General features: G+C 53.1%; 1 protein-coding gene across 8 annotated transcripts in view; it reads left to right on the top strand.

The window, feature by feature from the left end:
* Positions 1–8,796, top strand: part of Clec16a (C-type lectin domain containing 16A) — a 188,686-nt gene extending 179,890 nt beyond the window's left edge. For 7 of the 8 annotated variants that reach the window (XM_051168138.1, XM_051168139.1, XM_051168137.1 and 4 more), the window contains one exon: positions 7,095–8,796. In XM_051168138.1, coding sequence (XP_051024095.1) covers positions 7,095–7,450 — 356 coding nt within the window. In that variant the 3' untranslated portion in view covers positions 7,451–8,796. Of the gene's footprint in view, positions 1–3,289; positions 3,414–7,094 lie in introns of all 8 variants that reach the window. The other variant, XM_051168141.1, reaches the window with a different exon arrangement.
* The last annotated feature ends 12,503 nt before the right edge of the window (positions 8,797–21,299 follow it).

Genomic DNA, 21,299 nt, shown 5'->3' with positions numbered 1-21,299 from the left:
TGGTTAGGTAGCCCTGAGCCCGAGACAGTCCTCTACCAGATGGGCCTCTTCACTGATTCTTTCAGTCTGCCTGTCTCCCTGGAGCTTCCTCACTGCTCTGTCTTTTTCTAGGCAGACAGACTCGTGCTGAGGTCCTACTATGCGCAGACATTAGGGACACCAGGTGATGAAGCAGCATTCTCACAGATGAACAGAGCCAGACAAGGACCATGAGATGACCACAGAGGCATGTGTGCAGTAGGAATACACAGTGAGGGACCAGGCAGGGCCTCCACCAGCTAGCACAGACCAGCTGTAGAAGGCTCTTGTATTCCTAGAGTTGAGACCCAAGGAATGAATGCTTCAAGCCTGGAGCCCCCTGAGGAACAGGTGTCTTAAGTCTTACATAAGTCCACCTGTGCCCCATCCCTGTATCTTTCTGGAGACGAGTAGTTTCCTTTCCCCATCTCCCTAAAACTTGCTGTAAATCCTGCCCTTCCAAGTACAGAAGCAGCCTCATGACCAAGGCCTCTGCCCAGAAGTGGTTTTAGAACCTGTAGGCCCAGCACCGGCTGGGACCACAGCCAAGAAAGGTGCCCCGAGGGGTCCACTGATGTGCTAAGCCAACAGTGCCTGTTGTGTCCCCTCCCAGCCATACAAAATTGTGCATATTTCAAGTGGCTTTTTAACAAGCCTGACGTTGGGAGTCCACAGATACCCCAAACTGAGAGGGAGCCCACACTGAACCATAGGCTGCCTGAGGAGCCAGTCAGAGACAGGGAGAAGGACTTTGGTGTTGCTGGTCAGCTTTGCCATCAAAACTACACCCAGAGGGACCCGCCTCATCATCACTCTGTTCGCCCACTGCTCCTTCTTGTATCTTAGTCTTTATTTTTTGACATCTTGCTGTGTTGTCCAGACTGACCATGAACTCTTAGACCCACGTGATCCCCCTCCCTCAGCCCTGAGTACTGACGCGGTAGGCCTTTGCCATGGCACCCAGCTCCATTGCACTTTAGCTGAAATGCTTCTGGGTGGCCAGCCTCATGATGCATGGATGCACGTATGAGCGTGCTTAGATGGCCGCCCAGAGCCACGCCCAGTTGTACACACTCGCACTGTGGAATTCTGTTTCTCAGACAGCTCTTACCAAGTAAATCTGACTAGCCTGGGATGGATGCTCCTCCACAGCCTTCAGAGAGCTGAGATGACAGACATTGGCCTCCAGGTCCATCTTCCTTATTGTATCCTGATGAGAAACTGGCCCCTTTAGATTCTGGTTCTGTGGCCTCCCCTGAGTTCCTTAAACAGCCCCTTGCATTTCTGGTGTCCACATGTACTAGGTTTTACGGTTTCTTTCTGAGCCTCTTTGAGGCCGAAAACAGAAAGTGTTTATTGGAAATGATGCCAGAGTTAAGGTCAGGCCACCCATGGGAATGTAAAGGTCAGCCTGTGCACTGCAGCCACCATTGGCCATCCCAAGGGCTCACAGGAAAAAGAAAGGGCTGGCTTCTGGGGCCCAGTGTTGAGAGCCTCTATGACCTCCACCCCCAGGCTCCCTTCCTTCCTACATTGTCTCTAAGCAGCCTGCCTTGATTTTTACACTCAAGTTTTGGCCATCTGGTCTAGTAGGCCTTCAAGGGCAGACACTCCAAGGAGGCAGTGTTGTCTTTTCTCTGATTTTCTCGGTCATGGTGGTGGTGATAGTGGTGATGGTGATGGTGGTGGTTGTGGTTGTGATGGTGGTAGTGATGGCTATGGTGGTGGTGGTGGTGATAGTGGTGATGGTGATGGTGGTGGTGATGGTGGTGGTTGTGGTTGTGATGGTGGTCGTGGTGGTGGTGATAGTGGTGATGGTGATGGTGGTGGTGATGGTGGTGGTTGTGGTTGTGATGGTGGTAGTGATGGCTATGGTGGTGGTGGTGGTGATAGTGGTGATGGTGGTGGTGATGGTGGTGGTTGTGGTTGTGATGGTGGTGGTGATGGCTATGGTGGTGGTGGTGGTGGTCGTGGTGGTGGTGATAGTGGTGATGGTGGTGGTGGTTGTGGTTGTGATGGTGGTAGTGATGGCTATGGTGGTGGTGGTGGTGATAGTGGTGATGGTGATGGTGGTGGTTGTGGTTGTGATGGTGGTAGTGATGGCTATGGTGGTGGTTGTGGTGGTGGTGGTGATGGTGGTGGTGATGGTGGTGGCTGTGGTTGTGATGGTGGTAGTGATGGCTATGGTGATGGTGGTGGTGGTTATGGTGGTGATGCTGCTGGTGGTAGTGATGGTGGTGATGGCGTTGGTGGTGGTGGTGGTGGTGGTTATGGCAAAATATACCCAACATAAAGTGGACAGGTGTGGCCGTCCTCAGCATGGCAACGCATGTTCCCCTGTGCTCTGTGGCTTTCCTCTTAGCTCTACTCTTACAGTTTGTCTCTGAGACCATGACCCCAAAAACACCATGAGCCATTCCTTGTGTTCTTGTTCCACCCTGTGCATTCCCAGTCAGCCACCGAGTGCCTGGTCTCCCCATTTCCTGCTCTGTGCCCTGGTCCTTGGCTCCCAGGGTGGGGCTTTCCAAGCTGTCCCCCTTCCCCCGAGCACCTTCAACATCTAAGAACGCTTGAAGCAGATCCCTCCATGTCACCCTCCCCGGGGTCAGAAATGCTTAGTTCACTCTGGTTTGGCACTGACTTTCCCACCATGCCCCTCCTTCCTGCAGGCACTTCCTCCTGTATGTCCCATCTTTCTGCAGGTCCCAGATAAAATTGACAGGCAGTTTTGTCCCTGTGTCCCCTGATTTTTCTTACAAAACCAGAAGTTATCAGTGCCCCAAATCTTTGCAACAGGATTGAACCTTCTCTGTCTCTATAGGATTGGAGCTCAGTCAGCCATGTGCCTGCCTGGCAGGCACAAAATCTTGGTTCCATCCCCGGCACTACATAAACCAGGCCTGGTGGTACATGTCGGTAATCCCAGCACTCAGGAGGTAGAGGCAGGAGGATCAGAAGTTCAAGATTCTCCTTGGCTACATAACACAGTTTGAGGGCAGCCTTGACTATATGAGACCCTATGTAAAGTAGAAAAGTTGCATAAATGACCCGTTTTTTCCTTAGATCTCCTGACCTTGGCTCATCCTGGGGGACAGTATGGACATGTCTTTTCTACTTGGCAGGCTGGGAGCCAGCTGAATTCTAGCCCTTCTCTCTTTGTTGTTGCTAATGCTCACCGTCCGTTGCTGCCTTGTCGCTCTCTTCTCCACCTCACCTTCGCCGTTCCATTGTTACAGGCTTTCTATGATCTGTCGCTGTGTTTTCCCTTTAGTCAGGAGTGGCAGGAAAGGACGCCGGCGTGTGTTCAGCCTGTCGGAGGCCGACAGCCACGGCGGCCACTGGGTTTAGTGCTTCGACCAGCAGCTGCCACGGCAACTCACGCACAATCAAATCAGGCATGTTTCCTTCAGAAGTCCCCATGGGCCCATGGTATTCCTGTCATACGCAACAGAGTCGGCATGAGCAGGGCCAGCAAGCTGGGCCTAGAGAGCACGCCATCGGACCTCGGCTTCCCTGAAGCTAGTTCTTTCCCTCTCTGTCCTCTCTCTAAGGCCACACCCCAGTCCTCTACCCCAGGTCAGTCCTTCCTGGGTACCCCAGAACACTGCACTTGTCCATTAGTCAGGTTCAGTGTGGCCTCTGCAGAGTTAGCCCCAAGCTGGAGGCCATGTCCCATGTGTCCACAGATCCCAGCCACTCAGTTCGGTGTTGACTAGGGCACTGAGAGTTTGTAAAGGGCAACCTAGCATGTTCTTTCCCAGGCTTGGCCAAAGCTAAGCAGCAAATACAGCTGTCATGCAGGCCCAGTGTTACCTCCTTGATAGGCGCCATCTTTTCAGTGCCCCAGTCACTTGAAGCATCACCTGGAGAGGACCGTCCTGGGACATTTCCTTGATGCTTGCTGACATGTTCACGTGCTCACAGTGTGTGTCAGCAGGAGCCCTTCACTTTGTTTTCCTTTCGCCAGCTGACCCTCTGAGCTTTGCATCAGCCTGCTACCTGGAGCTCTTCCTTCTTCCCACAGCGCTTGTCTGCCGCTCCAGCCTCTATACAAGCAGTCCACAGCAGACCAGCGAGGCGTTGCACCCTCCTGGGAACACAGCTTGCTAGAGCTGCCACTCTTGTTGTGGCTCTCTCTACCTCCCCAACCCACGGCCAACCCCTTCTCTCCAGTGCCCAGCGTATAGCCTTTAGGCCCGGAGACCTCAGCCTTCAGGCCCGGGGACCTCTCAGCCTTTAGACCCAAGACCTCAGGCTTTAGACCCGGGGACCTCAGCCTTTAGACCCAGAACCTCAGCCTTTAGACCCGGGGACCTCACTCAGCCTTTAGACCCGGGGACCTCAGCCTTCAGACCCGGGGACCTCAGCCTTCAGGCCCGGGGACCTCAGCCTTCAGACCCGGGGACCTCAGCCTTCAGACCCGGGGACCTCAGCCTTTAGACCCGGGGACCTCTCAGCCTTTAGGCCCGGGGACCTCAGCCTTTAGACCTGGGGACCTCAGCCTTCAGGCCCGGGGACCTCAGCCTTTAGACCCGGGGACCTCAGCGTTTAGACCCGGGGACCCCTCGGCCTTTAGACCTGGGGACCTCAGCCTTCAGGCCCGGGGACCTCAGCGTTTAGACCCGGGGACCTCTCACTCAGCCTTTAGACCCGGGGACCTCAGCCTTTAGACCTGGGGACCTCAGCCTTTAGACCCGGGGACCTCAGCCTTTAGACCTGGGGACCTCAGCCTTCAGGCCCGGGGACCTCAGCGTTTAGACCCGGGGACCTCTCACTCAGCCTTTAGACCCGGGGACCTCAGCCTTTAGACCTGGGGACCTCAGCCTTTAGGCCCGGGGACCTCAGCCTTTAGGCCCGGACACCTCAGCCTTTAGACCCGAGGACCTCAGCCTTTAGACTCGGGAACCTCTAAGCCTTTAGACTCGGGGACCTCAGCCTTTAGGCCCGGGGACCTCAACAGAACAGGGGTGCCAAAGACCCAACAAGTCACCTTTGCTGCTCAGCCTTTGAGCAGCAGGTGGCCTTGCAGTGCCTTCCCTGGGGAGCCTGCCCTACTTCTCTTTTTTGCTTCTTTAGTTAGATGAATTTGCTGCCCATTTTTAGGAGGTAGTTCCTAGTATAAACAGAAATTGAAGGTAGGAGCAAGAGGACATTCTCTTTTTTTATTAAAAATGACTAGGAGTATTTTTAAAGGTAAAAACAAAACAAAACCAGCCCTTTTAACAAAAAATTACTTTTCTAAAGGCAGCCATTTGTGTGTATGGCATTGTTAGTTGGTTTTCTTTTCTTTCTTTCTTTCTTTCTTTCTTTCTTTCTTTCTTTCTTTTTTTTTTAAATGCATTTGACTCTGGCCTTCCTGATTATTCTCATCAGCAAAAGCCCCACTACAGAACCAGGAAGGTAGTGTCTCTGCTCCCTACTCCCTATCCCCCAACACCAGTGGCAGGACAATTCCATTTGCAGACTGAGGCATTTTCAAGCTGCCTAGCCGTGACTCTACATGGAGGAGTTCCCAGGTAGGCTCAGAGCCATTAGAGGTCACTGAGTTTCTGAGTGGCACTTGGAGACAGCAGGGTCACAACAGGGACCTGAGCCGAAGCCAGCCAGCTCACAGGCATTGCTCTGCAGTGGAGCAGATTAGTGGAGAGCCAGAGGAAGCAGCACTGATGGTGAGAGCACCGCACGCTGGGCCCAGCCCACCACCTCTAACACCTGCAGCTCCCCAAGCAGTGATGAGCCCAGAGCCACAGGGAGTGGCTTTCTCTAGAAAGCCTTCTTGCCCTCTCCTCTCTTCTATTCTGTCTTTTTAAAGAAAGGACAGGCTGGTACAGTAGCTCGTGGTAAACATTTGGCTAGTATTATGCTTGAGGCCCTGGGTTCCATCTCCAGCAGTACAGACAATAAATAAATGAATAAATAAATAAATAAATAAATAAATAATAAAGTAAATAAATAATAAAGTTCTTATAAAAGAATAGGCTGGGCCCTTCTGTCTTCCCGGAGCCCATTGAAAAGAGGAAGGCAGTATGCGCTGGGAGAGTCAATGTGCTCTGTCCTTACCTGTGGCTCCTCCGCACTCCACCCCATCCTTCATGTTGCCTGGTTTTATTTTGTTCTACGTTCTTCCATCCCCTGGCTCTATGTTTGGTTCGCTTTTCTGTTTTATTTTGGTGTAAATGAGAAAACAAAAATGAAGCCAACTAGAATAACCTTGAAGCCAGTCTACATCCCATCTACCCTGTCAGTCTGTCACACAGTCCCAGGCTGAATGACTGCCATCTTCCCCGGAGGCCTGTTAACACCAACACCCACACAAATATGAATGCGCAGCCAAGCCATGCTCCCAGCACGTCCTCTCAGGGCCGTAAGATGCCCAGCCTCTGGAGTCCTGGTGGCTTTCCCCTGGAATGCCACATGCTCCTGGCCGAGTCATCATTGAGAAGCAAGTGGCCTGTGTCTCTCCACCGCCTAATCAAAAGGTTTATAAAGCAAAAACCAGCAATTCTGCATCTGGTGGCGGCTGATGACTCCTCTTCATAGCCCCTGTGGGAATCCTTTGACAGTGGTGGCCCTGGGCAAGCCCATCCCCTTGTTGACTCTAACTTACCTGTGAGATTTTAGAAACTAGAAAGTTCTACCTATTTTATTTAAACTATTGCACTGGACTCGTTGGCAAGTATCTCCAAATGTAACCTCTGGAAATAGCCTGGAATTGTAGGTGTACCCCAACCTGTTTGCTTTCGGTTTACGTATTTACCATCAGGCAGTTGGTCCAGACTCACCCTGCACACAAAAGCCTGCCCAAGGCCAGGTTTCACTTTCAGTATTCACCTGTTGATTTCACACAAGGCCTGAGTTTTCCCCTGCTGTCACAGTCAGGTGTCCTGGTCCTCACACACTACCCATAGGCCTAAGTAAGATGAGACTTTCACTTCTGGGTTCCAAAACGGAGTAGGTGGGACCAGGCCATTCCCTAATACCAGCAGTCTCCCCACCTTGGTACGGGACAGGAGTGGGTGCCAGCTGGTTACAGCGTCACCAGAGCTGAGAATGTCTCTGCTTTCCTTTCCACTTAGATGCCCCCACAACTCCGGAACAGCCTCAGCCTCACCTTCTAGACCAGTCGGTGATTGTGGATGAAGTGGATGTCAACTCCAAGCCCAGCAAGACCTTGGCCAGGAGCTCTGAGGTGGAGCCCTTGCACCTGTCCCCCAGCCTCCTCCCTGCCCAACAGCCCACCATCTCCTTGCTCTACGAGGACACTGCTGACACACTGAGTGTGGAGTCGCTGACCCTTGTCCCCCCCGTCGATCCTCACAGCCTCCGAGCCCTCACTGGCATACCCCAGCTCCCTGCACGGGCCTCAGCAGGTGCAGAGACCCCAGATGAGGGTACTGTATACCCAGAGCCTGCAGCCCCCACAGAGCACTGAGTGGGCACCAGGGCTCTCCCTTTGTGTGTGAGGCCCGCTGGTAGGGACCCAGTGCAGTTTACGACAGCAAGACACAGCGGGAGCATTCACAGTTCTCCGTGGCCCTGGAAGCTGCCCCTGAAACCTCTCCTGGCAAGACAGCCATGCATCACTGGAGTCTCTCATTGGCTCTGACCTCTTCCTGAGCACGCTGGGATCCTGGAGACAGCCTTCTGTGTGCAGATGACGACATTGACCGCCTCAGAGGGGCCCTTTCTCTGATCCTGACAGCCCGGGGTGGCAGGACCCACTGGCACCCTCCTTCAGGCAGCTTCCTTGTATTCACTCATAGTGTGCACAGAACTGGACAAGGTTACTTTGGGTAGAAATCTGTAGAAAAGCAAACCTAGATAAACATCTCTTTGGGCTATTTATTTCTGTTTTTAGCAACAGATGAAGAGATTTATTTAAAAATAATCTATTTTGGAGCAGGGGCAAAAAGAAAAAGTCCTCAACCATAAGGCTTGGTGTCACATTAGAAGTGTTAGCAGTTAAGATTCCCCTTTCTTAGAACTTTTCTGTGTTTTTATTCTGAAGTTGTTTTGCGTGTCACTGCCTCTTTTCCTGCGTGGTTCTTGTCTCTCTGTCCCTAACTGTACAAGCCTGTGGGATGATGAAGTCTCTCCTTGAAACACTTGAGATGCTTCTAAACAAAATGAGTGAGATCTGAGTATGCACAGGTCATACGGAGTGAGAAGGCCAGAAGCTTCTGTGCTCCCACATGACCTGGTGACATCTGCTCCCTGCTCAGGACACCACAGAGGCACAGATTCCAGCGGGCTTGCTAACTTTTCTCTTCATCCAAGAAAGATCCATTGGTCCCAGTGTCCATGACAAGAATCAGAGGATTTAAGACACCGGAAGTTATCCTCAGATGTAACCAGTGTGCATGTGGATGCCCAACCAGGGGCCCAGCTACAAAATGGGAGTCTTTCCTTCCCTGTTCGCTGCTGCCACCACCACACGGCTGGTTTCAGTAGGAAAGCCCCATACTTCTAGGCATGTGCTAGCAAGGATCCAGATGTGTCGCTTTAGGCCCCAGCCGTCCTCTGCACTCACCAACAGGGTCACCATTTCCAGCTCCATGGCAAGGCCTTCTGTGGCTTTCCTGCAGATGTGGCCTCACAGAGTGTCAGTGTTCACCAAGGCGAACTTCAAGGGTACCCTTGGGACACGTATCACCTCCTCATTAGTCCTTGCCACCTCTGTTAAGCCCACTTCCCAACAGTGCTCCCTGGGAGGGGAGTGGTACCCATGTGGACTGGCTTCTTTGGTCTTTAAAAGCACTCCAGTGGGCATTCCTGCCACACTTTGTTAAAGACACAAGGTAGTGTCTGAAACAGAAGGCTGGGTCAGGACATGAACCAGCCATGTCTTCAGGCAGAAGCCCCGAAAGCTCTGGCAAAGAAGGATGCGCCAGGAGACTTAGAGCCCCTGGAAAAGGAGGAGAGTGGTGGACACTGGGAAGAGGGGCTCTCTGGGCCCCCACAGCCAACCCTGGGTATTTATTGCTCATTTGCAGGGAGGGGTAGACAGGAGCAGGCTAGCCCTGTCTTTAGCACAACTGTGCAGTTCATGTTTTGAAATGACAGTTGCTAGGGCAGCATAAATGTTACAAAATGCAAGTGACTCTCCACCCTGCAGTATGGTCATGAGAGAAAAGCCTGTGGCCACCCTAACCCACATAGCAGGTAGGCACTACCCCTTCCCTGCAAGCAGGAGATTTCAAGGAAGGGAGAAGATCATGACCAGTGTGGTCAGCAAACCCTGAAAGGGTGGCAGCTATGCAAAATTTCACCAAGAACACGCCTCCCACAGCCAGCTTGGAAGATTGCTCCCAGAGGCTTCTTGTAGCCAGGAGGCTAGGGCGTACCTCCAGGTGAGCAAATGGAAACTTCGTGTGAGCAGAGCTCCTTGGCCATTGGTGATAAGGGAGGGGGTCCTGGAGGGAGCAGTGGGACCTCCGAGCTCTAAGGAAGGACACTTACTCACCAAGCTCTTGGTGGCAGTGGGCACAACCCAGTCTTCACATGCTGACTCTGTAACTGGGCTCTCCAGCCAGGCCTAGACAGAGAAGACATACTGGGTCTCCCACAGTCAGCAGTGGGAGGAAGAGCTGAGGGATATGTGGTCCAGAAGAGCCCATAGCTCCTAACCTGGAGGTCCCAGTCGGCCTGCAAAACCATTAGTCTCATCTTTGAGGCCATGCACACTGCGGCTGCCCTGGTCTCCCTCCCTTCCACCACTGCCCTGGAGCAGACTAGCAGAGCTGGCCCCTCAAGCACCTCACCTCAGCTTTGACCATCGTCATGGAGACATGCAACGCTGCCTCGTCCCATTTGGAGGCTTGGGCAGGTGGAGCCCTTCCCACAGGTCAGACCCAATGCACTGGTGAGGAGGTGGGGAAAAGGTTTCCAGAGCTGACCCTGACCCCACCCACCCACCCAAATACTTGCATTGCCAGAGGTTGGATAGCAGCATCCCTCCTAAGGACAGCACTGGCTTTCTCTGTGACCTCTAAAATGCAGTTGTAAATAAAGCACAGGTAAACTAAACCTGACCTTTTGTAGATGCAATAAATATATGTCACAGTCACAATGGGCAGAAGATTCAATGCCTCTTCCCTTCCTTGGAGCTGAAGCTATGAGGAAAAAGTGGCCAGGGAAGTGCCAGCAGGACTTCTACTTTGTGGGGACTGACCCCAAGGGGAGGAATGAGTGCTAGAACTTACTTGTAAATTGGAAGTTGGCAATAAAAAGCAAAACCAATGGCCCAGGAGTGTAGCCTGCCACTCCTCAGCACCATGGCAGGAGGCTGTGCCACGGGAAGGTCCTCAGTCACGTTGACTTGTCTTCACCACTCAGGTGGGACAAAAGGACTAGAGACTTCCCTGACACCTCCAGGGCTGCTGTGGCCAGTCCAGGAGCATCCCTATTTGGGAAAGGCCTACCCACGAAGGAGGACAGGGTCTGGGATTTACTCTGCCTCAGCTGCTCCAAGTCTGGTGCTCTGTACATGTAATACTGACTACTATGGCCCTACATGTTAGGATAGGAGCAGGAAGCCGCTGTATTGTGGCTTCAGAGACCGGGGGAGCAGGAAGGGTGGTGGTCACAATTCCTGCACACACCAACATGCACCAACAAGTAAAGCTCTGGACCTGGAATCACGGGTCTTCATAGCTTCTGCTCCCGCCTCAGTGTAGCCCAGAAATGCCTGGATCTTGACAGCAAGCCCAAAAGAAGAAGCTGGACACTCAGGTCCGTACTGAGTCCTAACAGGAGCCCTGAGGTCCAACCCTGTGCTGGCGGCCAGCAGAGCTACTTCCCTTTCTAGCCTGTGGTTGCTTAATTCCTTGGAAGTCCAGCTGTGATGTCTGGGGTCCTGAGTGGGGCTAGAATCTGTCAGCCAAGGCCCACCTGCAGCCTCTGTCACCCCACAGCAGTCCTGGTGGGTTGTGTGGGCATTCATGTTTGAATAGCCTCCGTCTGTAGGAGGAACTCGCTGCAAACATGCACAGGAGGGAGGAGTGTGTGACTTCAGGATGGATAGAGGCCAGGACAGCAGTTGTTCCGAGGCTCAGTTATCTCCCTGCCTGGGTCTCCACATCAAGAACCAGGCCCTCAGGGGTAGAGAGACCCTGGGTGGGTGGGGGGGGGGGCATGCTTACCTCATGCCATCCCCTATAATAGATTAGGAAACAGGAAGTAGGCTTTGTGCCGTCATCCTGACCTGCAGTCTTCACAGCAGAGGCGCAGGTTCCCAAGCTGAGATAAGAAGATGAAGCAGCATTTCACAGACATAGCTACATGTTAGAATCATCCGGAACCCAAGCCCAAAACTAGATGCATACACCCCAGACCTAGTCAGCAAAACCCCTGCAGTAGCCCCTCTGGGAGGCCTTAGCACTGTCTGGGCTCCCAGGCACCTAGAGCCCACCTTACGTGGGGGTGTGGCTGGCACTGGCTGTTGGCTGCTACCCGCACTCACCTACCCCCATAGCAGCCCTGCTTTGGACATGTGGGCATTTGCATGTCTTGGTGGCTTCGGTTAGACAAGGAACTTACTGTGAATAAACTCAGGAAGGTAGTCTCTAAGTGGGGCCAGTTGGGTGGACTCCTAGTCAGTCGTGACGGCTTTGTATCTGTGTGAACACGCATGCATGTATGTGAAAGGTGGGAGCCAGAGGTCCCACCTCAGTGTCATTACTCAGGCACTCTCCAGTTGGGTTTTGTTGTTTGTTTGTTTGATTTATTGGTTTGGTTTTTTGAGACAGGGTTTCTCTGTGTAGCCTTGGTTGTCCTGGACTCACTTTGTAGAGCAGGCTGTCCTCGAACTCATAGAGATCTGCCTGCCACCTCCTACAGAGCGCTGGGATTAAAGGTGTGCCACCATGCCCTGCTTCTTTGCCTAGAGTTCACTGGTTTGGGCTGGCCGGCAGCAAACCCTAGGAATCCTCTCCATCTTTCCAGTGTCACCTCACTCTGCTTGCTTTTTTGTTTTAAATAAATTTTTTTATTAATCGTATTCTTCGCCTTTCATTTATTTACTTAATGTATATGAGTGCTCTATCTGCATGTACACCTGCAGGCCAGAAGAGGGCACCAGATCTCATTACAGATGGTTGTGAGCCACCATGTGGTTGCTGGAAATTGAACTCAGGACCTCTGGAAGAGCCATCTCTACTGAGCCATCTCTACAGTCTAAAACAGTGTTTTGTTTTTTTTGTTGCTTTTTTTTTTTTTTTAATAACTATAAAAATGTGGGTTCTGGACATTGAAGTCAGGTCCTCATGCTTGCAAGGCAAACGTTTTACCAAGCACTTATTCCCAGGCTCTTTAGAAATTGATTCTCTTTGAAATCTGTTACAATAGGAAATTGACAAATGCCAACCAGAACACCACTGTGGCTGGTGTGGTGGCTGGGAACCAGGCACTTTCCGTTCTCCTGTTGTGTCCCCACCCAAGGCTGGAGGCATCCCCTGCAGATCAGTGCTGTCACTGTCTCCTTGGAGGTCTGTCACAGTGTGACAGATCTGCCCACTACAAGCAGGAGGGGCAGGTAAGGGCAGGTGGCAGCATCCTGCCTGACTGCAATCTGAGCCCCGCACTGGAGGGGAAGACGCTATGCCTCCCAAGCAGCCAGATGAGGAAAGCCCCTTCTATTTCTGTGTGATTCTTCATGGCTCTTCAGGGTATTGGGAAAGAACCCTCTGGCCTAATGTGCTTTTCTCCAGAGGAGGGTGGGTTTGGCATCACTAGACCCTTGGGGTTTCCCAGGAATTCACTCAGGGGTACATGACGCCCACTGGGAAGCTTGCATGCCTCACTCTCCCCCCAGCAGGCTGTGGTGCCCCAGCCTTGCCCTGCTCATGACTACCACTGCCTTACCCACAGCCATTAAGGCTCTAGGTACCAGGTCTGCACTTGGCCTGGCACCTGGGCCCTGTTCCTCCTCTGATACTCCCACACCCGACTTCAGCCTCCCTTCCGGATAGCAGCTGCATCCAACCACACACATCAGCACACTAGTGGACCCTGCCTTGGTCCCAGGCTATGCTGTCACACTGCCAGCAGGGTGGAGCCCATAACTGTAGGGCCCACAAGTACAAGCTCAGGCTCAGCACAGCCAACACCTTCTGGAAGCCCAGGGGGACCCTATTCCATGCCTCTATCCCAGTTTCTCATGCTCTGCAAGCCTCGGTGTCCTGATGGGTGAGTCACCAGGCTCTAGCTCCATGGTTACATGGTTCTGGGTCTCCATGTCTCATCACCCTCTCCCTGTCCCTAAAGACACTAGTCATGGGATGAGGACCCGCCCTGACCCAGAATGACCTCATAAGATCCTTAGCCTGCTGTCATTTGCAAAGACCCTAGTGCTAAACAGTCATGACCACAGGTGCCAGAGATTAGAGCACGGACATGCTTCCTTAAAGAGTCCATGGCTAAGCAAGCCAACTTGCCAGGAATGAGCAACAACACACAAACGAGCTCAACCCCAAAGAGCTTACTTTTGGAGTTTCCGTGGTGGTGTTTGAATCTGAGGTTTGCTGTTTTTAGTGGCGTGTGATATTTATGTGTATGTGTGTGTGTTTCATGCCTGTGCACATGTTTTCAGGCGTACTTGTATGTGTGAATGCACATGTGTTTGTGCACATGGAAGCCGGAAGACAGCCTTAGGCATTGCTCCTCAGTCTTCTTCAGGGTTACTGTTGCTATGATGACGAAACACCATGACCAAAGCAACACAGGGGGCAAAGGATTTATTCGGCTCACACTTCCACATCACTGTTCGGCAGCAAAGGAAGTCAGGTCAGGAAGTCAAGCCCAGAAAGAACCTGATGCAGAGGCTGTTCAGCTTGCTTTCTCATAGAACCCAAAGCCATTAGCCCAGGAATGGGTGACATTACCCAAGTGGGCTGGGCCCTCCTCATCAATCACTAATTAAGAAAATGCCCACAGGCTTATCTATATTTTCTCAGTTGAGACCCTTCCTCTCTGATGACTCTAGCTTGTGTCAAATTGACATAAAACTAGCCATCACACTCGGTTACTGTCCACCTTGAGGGTTTTGGTTGGGTTTTGGGGGGGAGGGGCTGTTGGAGACAGGGTTTTTCTGTGTATCCCTGACTGTCCTGGAACTTGCTCTGTAAACCAGGCTGGCCTCAACTGAGAGACCCACCTGCCTCTGCCTCCTGAGTGCTTGAATTAAAGGTGTGTCCTACTACTGCCCAGATCACCTTGATTTTTTTTGAGACAGGGTCTCTCACTGGCCTAAAGCTCACTAATTAGGCTAGATCGGCTGGCCAGCAAACCCCAGGAATTTTTTTCTGCCTCCTCAGTGCTGGAATTACAAGTCCACAGTACCATGCCCACACCAACACACCTGAGGTTTCTCTGTACAGTCCTGGCTATCCTGGAACTCAGAGATCCGCCTGCCTCTGCCTCCAGGTTTGTTTTTTTTTTTTTTTTTTTTTTTAACTTGTGTGCTTAGATAAACTCGGGTTCTGGTGTACATCGGGCAAACACTTTAGCAGCTGAGCCACCTCTGCACCCCATCCCTCATGTCCCAGGCTGGCCTTGAACAGACGATCTTCCTTCTTTCTGCCTCCTCCCATGACAAGATCACAGCTTGCACCCTCCTCCAACCTCCACCTACTTAACTCAGATTTAACCAAGTTCCATGGCTTGCCCTGTCCCCTAAAGGGGCTCCATATTGAGAGAGGCTTGCAAGCACCTCACCAAGGCTTCTCTTGGATGGGATTAGCAGAGTGGCAGAAGAAAGAACCAGGTCACAGTAGGACCCCACTACAGCCCTGTCCTTGTGGCCCATGAAGTGGACTCAGGGCTGCCAGATACAGGCAGTGTGCTGACACAGGTCACAGCATGACATGAGCTATGGATTTCTTGTCAGCTCTCCTCTAACAGAATCCCCCAGTTCTGGCCAGGCTGCGGGTGACCAAGTCTATTGACAGAATTTCCCCAAGTCTGCTGTGTGGCACTCTGTACCAGGAAGATGAATGGCAAGGCCATTTTTTTAACTGGGTTCTAAATTCTCAGCCTGAGTTCCCATATGTTTTAATGTCCATACCTCAGTGTGGCCTCACCCACTTAGATTAATACTGGTAGTATTTTCCAGGCCTTCCCCCAGCCCAGCCAACAACTGCTGGAAGGATTTTCCAGGGTCTGGTTGCCAGGAAAGATGCATTGGAGGCTTTCCTTTGTCTCCATTAAAGAGTCTGTGTCGTCTCCCCACCCCACCCTCACCCTACCCCCACCCCCTCATCCCCACCCACCTTCCACCCCACCCCATGCCCAGTCGAGAGCAGTACTAGCTCCTCCAGATACAATCTGTGCAGCCCTGTGCACCCTAAAGACCCTGGGGCCCTAAGCAAGTGGCTAAGCCTGGAGAAGACCAGCTTTCTCAGCAAACGGTGGGCCTCTCCCTGGCAGGTCCTTGTTTGAACATGTGAGATGGGAGCAGGTCAGCACTGTAACCTAGAACCAGCTAGAATCACATAGGGTTTGAAGAATTCCTGCTACCACCTAGGCCTGTGACCCCAGCTACTCAGGAGGCCAAGACAGAGTCATCAGTTCAAGGAAAGCCTGGGTAACTTAGCAGGACCCTGTCTCAAAAGAAAAATAAAATGGGGCTGGAAATGTAGCTCACGGGTAAAGCCCTTGCCTGGCATGCCTGAGATTCCAGTCCCTGAATGGAGGAGGAGGAGAGAGGGAAGAGGGAGGAGGAGCAGGAGCAGGAGGAATTATTCCTGTCACCAAGGGTCACAGTGGGATGGGCCCCAGAACTTTTAAATTTCTGAGAGAATTCTGAGGTCCAGGCAGAGTCTCTAGCTCTGCCTCATCCTCACCCTCTCCTGCCAGCTGGCTGGGATCACAGGTGAACAGCTACACTGGTGTCCCTTAGGTGTGACAGGACTGGGCTACAAGCTGCTCAGATTTCTGCTCTAGTTTTAATTCAGGGTACACTAGTGGGAAGGCTCTAGAAGGAATGAACACTTGACAAGAGGATGTGCTGGGGTGGTCACCCAAGTCCTCTGAGGCCCAAGTAAAGCAAAACACACAGGTATAACCTGCTCCCCCCACATACACACCCTCCTTCACCTGGGGGACACCGATGCTCTTGGCCCTCGGGCACTTTAGTTTTGACCTACCACAGTTGCTCTGCTGGGCGTCTGTCATACCTGGCCTCCATAATCCTGCAGTCACTAACTATCATGACTGGCTGTATATGTGCCGCAGAAAGCCTGTCAGGAAAGCACTCCTGGGCGCAGCAGGCAAGGAGAGGGTCCTGCCCGCCAAGCAGTCCATCCTCGCCACGCCCACCCCTCAAGAGCGCTACCCTGGACTGAAAGACCCCAATCCGTGTCCACCCCAATACTTTAGCATCCGCCTTTCTTCCTCTCCATCCCTGATGGCCACCCGTCCTCTGGCCACAAATCAGTGTCACTTTTTAGGGATTGTTCTGAAGCCTGGAGCCCCTGTGGGGAGGCCTGGCTTTCTTCATTCACAGAACACCCACTTTCCTTCCTGGTATGTGTCATACGTCAAAGGGGTTCTGCTCCTTTGATTGGTTATAACATTCAGAGCTTCATTATTTGTTGACATAGGGTCTCGCAGCCAGTTTGCTGCATGGGGGAAGGTGGTCCCAGATGGCAGGAGCGGGGGCCAGAAGGGAATGGCAGGATTCTGTAGTTGGACTGCTCTCTGTGACCTCAGCCCAGCCAGAGTCCTGCCGGGGAACCATAGTGGACCCTGAGACCCTGCTGAGGGAAGGATCCGTAGAGCTAGCATGCATCCTATCCCAAGCCCTGCTGTCGGGCTTTTTCCCTGCTGCTCCTCGCTCCTCCCAGCTACCCCTGCCTAGGCTAAGTCAGCCCCTAATGAACACCTTGGATGGAGACTTGGGGACACAGCAGACAGGGGCTGGGGACATGAAGTAGATTTGAGGAGGTACCCCGAGGCTCCAGACACACCTGCCACACATGTCAGACCACAGGCTGAAAACTGGTGGCCCCACTCAGACACAGCTCCCCCTGTGTTCTGTTTGGTCTGTTGAGCTGGTATGGTGCTTGCCCAGCATGACTGAAACCCTGCTGATCGCTAGTCCTGCATAAACAAAGTATGGGAGCTGGGGGAATTTCAGTTCAAAGGCTAGCCTGGGCTATGTAGCAAAAGTCTAAAAACCTAAAAATTAAAAAAAAAAAAAAAAAAAAGGCCATCATTGGATGTGACACAGCTAACACCTCTGTCTAGGTCCAGAACATGTTTCTCATCTCAAAAGAGGACCCCTGACCCACGGACTTTTTGCTCCCCACTCCCACTCCCTCGTACCTTACAGGCACCCACCTCCCTGGCTTGCTGATCTGCTGGTTCTGGACATTATAGGTGAGTGGCATCTTGCACCGTTTGCTTATACCACAAGTCTGACTTTTACCCTCAGCGTCATACCTTTGAAGTTTACCCACACTGTGGCATATAGTAGTGTCTTGTCTCTTTTCATAGCTAAATACTATTTCCTCCTGCCTTGCTCTGTCTGGTCACCTGCTCACTGGTGGGCCACAGTGGGCCGCAGGCTTGTGTCCCTGCCTTGGTAGTGATGACTAAGGCTTCTTGATTCAGTTCACTTCAGCAAACATTTGACAGAGCCACCTACCTGGGAGCCAGCCTCAGCTGAGTCCAAGGAACACAGATATGACCCAACTGCAGCTTCTGCCCTCATGTGAGTCAGGGCCTACTCACATACAGACAGACAGACAGACTGACCACTGCTGTCCACCTGTTCCTCCTACAGGACAGGGCATGATGGCTACCTTCTCAGCCGTCCATGTCCCCACCTGGGAAGGGGGTCCAATGAGAGCAGGCTGGCTTCCTCTACAACACAAGACATATTTACACTGAGAGTCCCATATGTAACTTGAGCTCCTGTGCTGGCTGGGCCTGGCCGAGCAGAGGAAACAGAGGGACGGGAGCACAATGAGACCCATACCTGCACCCTGGGGAGGCACACACACCTGCACCCTGGGGAGGCACACACACCTGCATCCAGGGGAGGCACACACACATGCACCCAGGGAGGCACACACACCTTCACCCAGGGAGGCACCACACCTGCACCCAGGGAGACACACATGCCTGCACTCAGGGGAGGCACACTTGCCTGCATCCAGGGGAGGCACACACACCTTCACCCAGGGGAGGCACACACACCTGCATCCAGGGGAGGCACACACACCTGCATCCAGGGGAGGCACACACACCCGCATCCAGGGGAGGCACACACACCTGCATCCAGGGGAGGCACACACACCTTCACCCAGGGGAGGCACACACACCCGCATCCAGGGGAGGCACACACACCCGCATCCAGGGGAGGCACACACACCTGCATCCAGGGGAGGCACACACACCTGCATCCAGGGGAGGCACACACACCTGCATCCAGGGGAGGCACACACACCTGCATCCAGGGGAGGCACACACACCCGCATCCAGGGGAGGCACACACACCCGCATCCAGGGGAGGCACACACACCTGCATCCAGGGGAGGCACACACACCTGCATCCAGGGGAGGCACACACACCTGCATCCAGGGGAGGCACACACACCCGCATCCAGGGGAGGCACACACACATGCACCCTGGGGAGGCACACATGCCAGCACCCAGGGGAGACACACACGCCTGCACTCAGGGGAGGCACACCAGCCTTCACCCAGGGGAGGCACACACACATGCACCCTGGGAGGCACACACGCCTTCACCCAGGGGAGGCATATACGCCTGCACCCTGGGGAGACACACACACATGTGCACCCAGGGGAGATGTATTAACAGCTATCCAATGCCGGATTCAGAGGGCACAGCGTGCACTTAAGGGCTCTGGGTTAAACAGCAACAGAGCAGTTGGATTCACATGGTAAGGAGGTTTGGAACCTGTAGATGGCCCAAGGTCACATGGGAACACAGCTTGCATTTGATAGAGGAATTCAGGACAAATTCAGAAAGTAGCATCACAGTTGTGGTGGGCGGGGCTGATAGGTGGTAGCTGTGTCACAGCCAAGGCCAGATTCCACAGCTGTGGTCACCTCGATGGGGCACACTTTTCCTCTCAGATTCTGTCGCTCCCACCAGCCACTGAAAGACCTTGCATTGTAAACCAGCCATGGTGGCGCACACCTGTAATCCCAGCCCTCGAGAGGCAGAGGCAAGTGAATCTCTGTGAGTTCAAGGCCAGCCAGGTCTACAAAGCGAGTCCAGGACAGCCAAGGCTACAGAGAAACCTTGTCCCCCCCCCAAAAAAAAAAACAACTACAAAACACCAAAAACAGCAACAACAACAAAAGACCTTGCACTGTGGTGTCGACTGGCAAAGTCTGGGAAAAATCACAATTTGTGTGGTCCACCATCAAGAGACAGCCCGTTGATGCCTGGCCAATCTCCCTCCAGACTTTGTGCATTTTGACAACTGAAATTATATAAGGGATGTCTGTTTATGTCCTGCTTGGACACAGAGCCTCCTGGCCTGGGCCTGGCTCTATTATCAGTGGAAGCTCCCTTCCTAAACAGCATGCCAAGTTCTAAAAGGCCATGGCATGTTCCTTGGATAAGCTGTGGCCTGAGACTGGATGTTCATGTCGCTTTTGTGTCCTCGCTCTAACTCAGCTGAACCTTTCTGATACTGTGACAAAGGACTGAAGCAGTCAGCTTATGAAGGAAAAAGGTTCATTACCCCTGGGGGCTTTGAAATTCCAGCACAGGAGGTGGTGGGCCCTGGTTTGCCAAGTAAAGCTGCTTATCTCCTGGTTGGGAAATGAGGGAAAGAAAGAGACTGATGGTCCTATAATCCCCCTCCAGAGCACAGTCCCAAGATGGAAGACCTCCCAATATTTCTCATTTGTGCCATAGCTTAAGAACTTAAAGGACTCTCAAGGCCCAACGTATAATAGTTACCTTGCCTAAACTGCATCAACACTGTCTGCTGTTCTCTGTACAATGGAAGCTGAGTGCGGAAGCCCTCTCAACACCATAAGGTTATAGCTGCAAATGGACAGACTGCCTTCCAAAAGGACGGGCCCACAGACATTCCTGCCAACCATGTAAGTGAGTCTTCACCTCATCCCAGCTTCCTGGTCCAAGTGCTGTGCATGTGCACACATGCATGTGCATGTGCCTACAGGTACAAGTATGTGTGATCATGTGTGTGCATGTGTGTGGAGGAAAGAGAGGTCAACTACAGCTGTCATCCCCCAGTGACCGTCTTTCATTGAGGTAGGGTCTCTTGCTGGCCTGGAACTTAAGTAGGCTAGGCTAGCAGCCCAGCAAGGGCCAGGGGGCCTTCCATCTCCACCTTTCCAGCACTGGAATACCTACCTGCCTTTTTCTGCTGGGTTCTGGCATGGAACTTGGGCCCCCCTGCCTGTAAGGCAAGCACTTTTCCAGCTGAGACTCTCCCCAGCCCTTTAGATGCTGCTTTAACCCCCCCTCCCAGCTCCCAGACCCCAGCTCCAGCTCCCAGACCCCAGCTCCAGACCCCACCTCCAGCTCCTAGACCCCAGCTCCTGCTCCCAGCTCCCAGCTCCCAGCTCCAGCTCCCAGCTCCCAGACCCCAGCTCCAGACCCCAGCTCCAGACCCCAGCTCCAGACCCAGCTCCCAGCTCCCAACCCCCAGACCCCAGCTCCAGCTCCCAGACCCCAGCTCCCAACCCCCAGACCCCAGCTCCAGACCCCAGCTCCAGCTCCCAGCCCCCAGTCCCCAGCTCCAGACCCCAGTTCCAGCTCAGAGCCCCCAGCTCCAGCTCCAGCTCCCAGCCCCTAGCTCCAGCTCCCAGCTCCCAGCCCCCAGCTCCCAACTCCAGCCCCCAACTCCAGCCCCCAGCTCCAGCTCCCAGCTCCCAGCTCCCAGCTCCAGCTCCCAGCCCCCAGCTCCAGCCCCCAACTCTAGCCCCCTGCTCCCAGCTCCCAAACCCTAGCTCCAGCTCCCAGCCCCCCATTTGCCTGCCTTTGCCTCCTGGGTGCTGGGATCAAAGGCATGTGCCACCACTCTCAGCTTTAGAAGAACATTCTTTATACAGGAGAGGAACGGACCAGAGAGCCTGGGTGCCTTATCCAAGATCACACAGTTCCTGAGAAGCATAAACAATTCCTGCTAACGGGTGTTTCCTTCATGCCAATAAGGGAGTCTCCATGCAGCTGGTTCCCATCATCGCAGTGGTGTCAGCACTCCTGACAGGGGGCCAAGCTGGTACTCAGCCACCTGCACCCCTAGCACCACGCAGGAGCTGAGCAAGTC

Source organism: Acomys russatus, chromosome 25 (genome assembly GCF_903995435.1).
Source record: "Acomys russatus chromosome 25, mAcoRus1.1, whole genome shotgun sequence".
NCBI classification, from domain to species: domain Eukaryota; kingdom Metazoa; phylum Chordata; class Mammalia; order Rodentia; family Muridae; genus Acomys; species Acomys russatus.
This window is presented reverse-complemented; position numbering and strand designations above follow the sequence as displayed.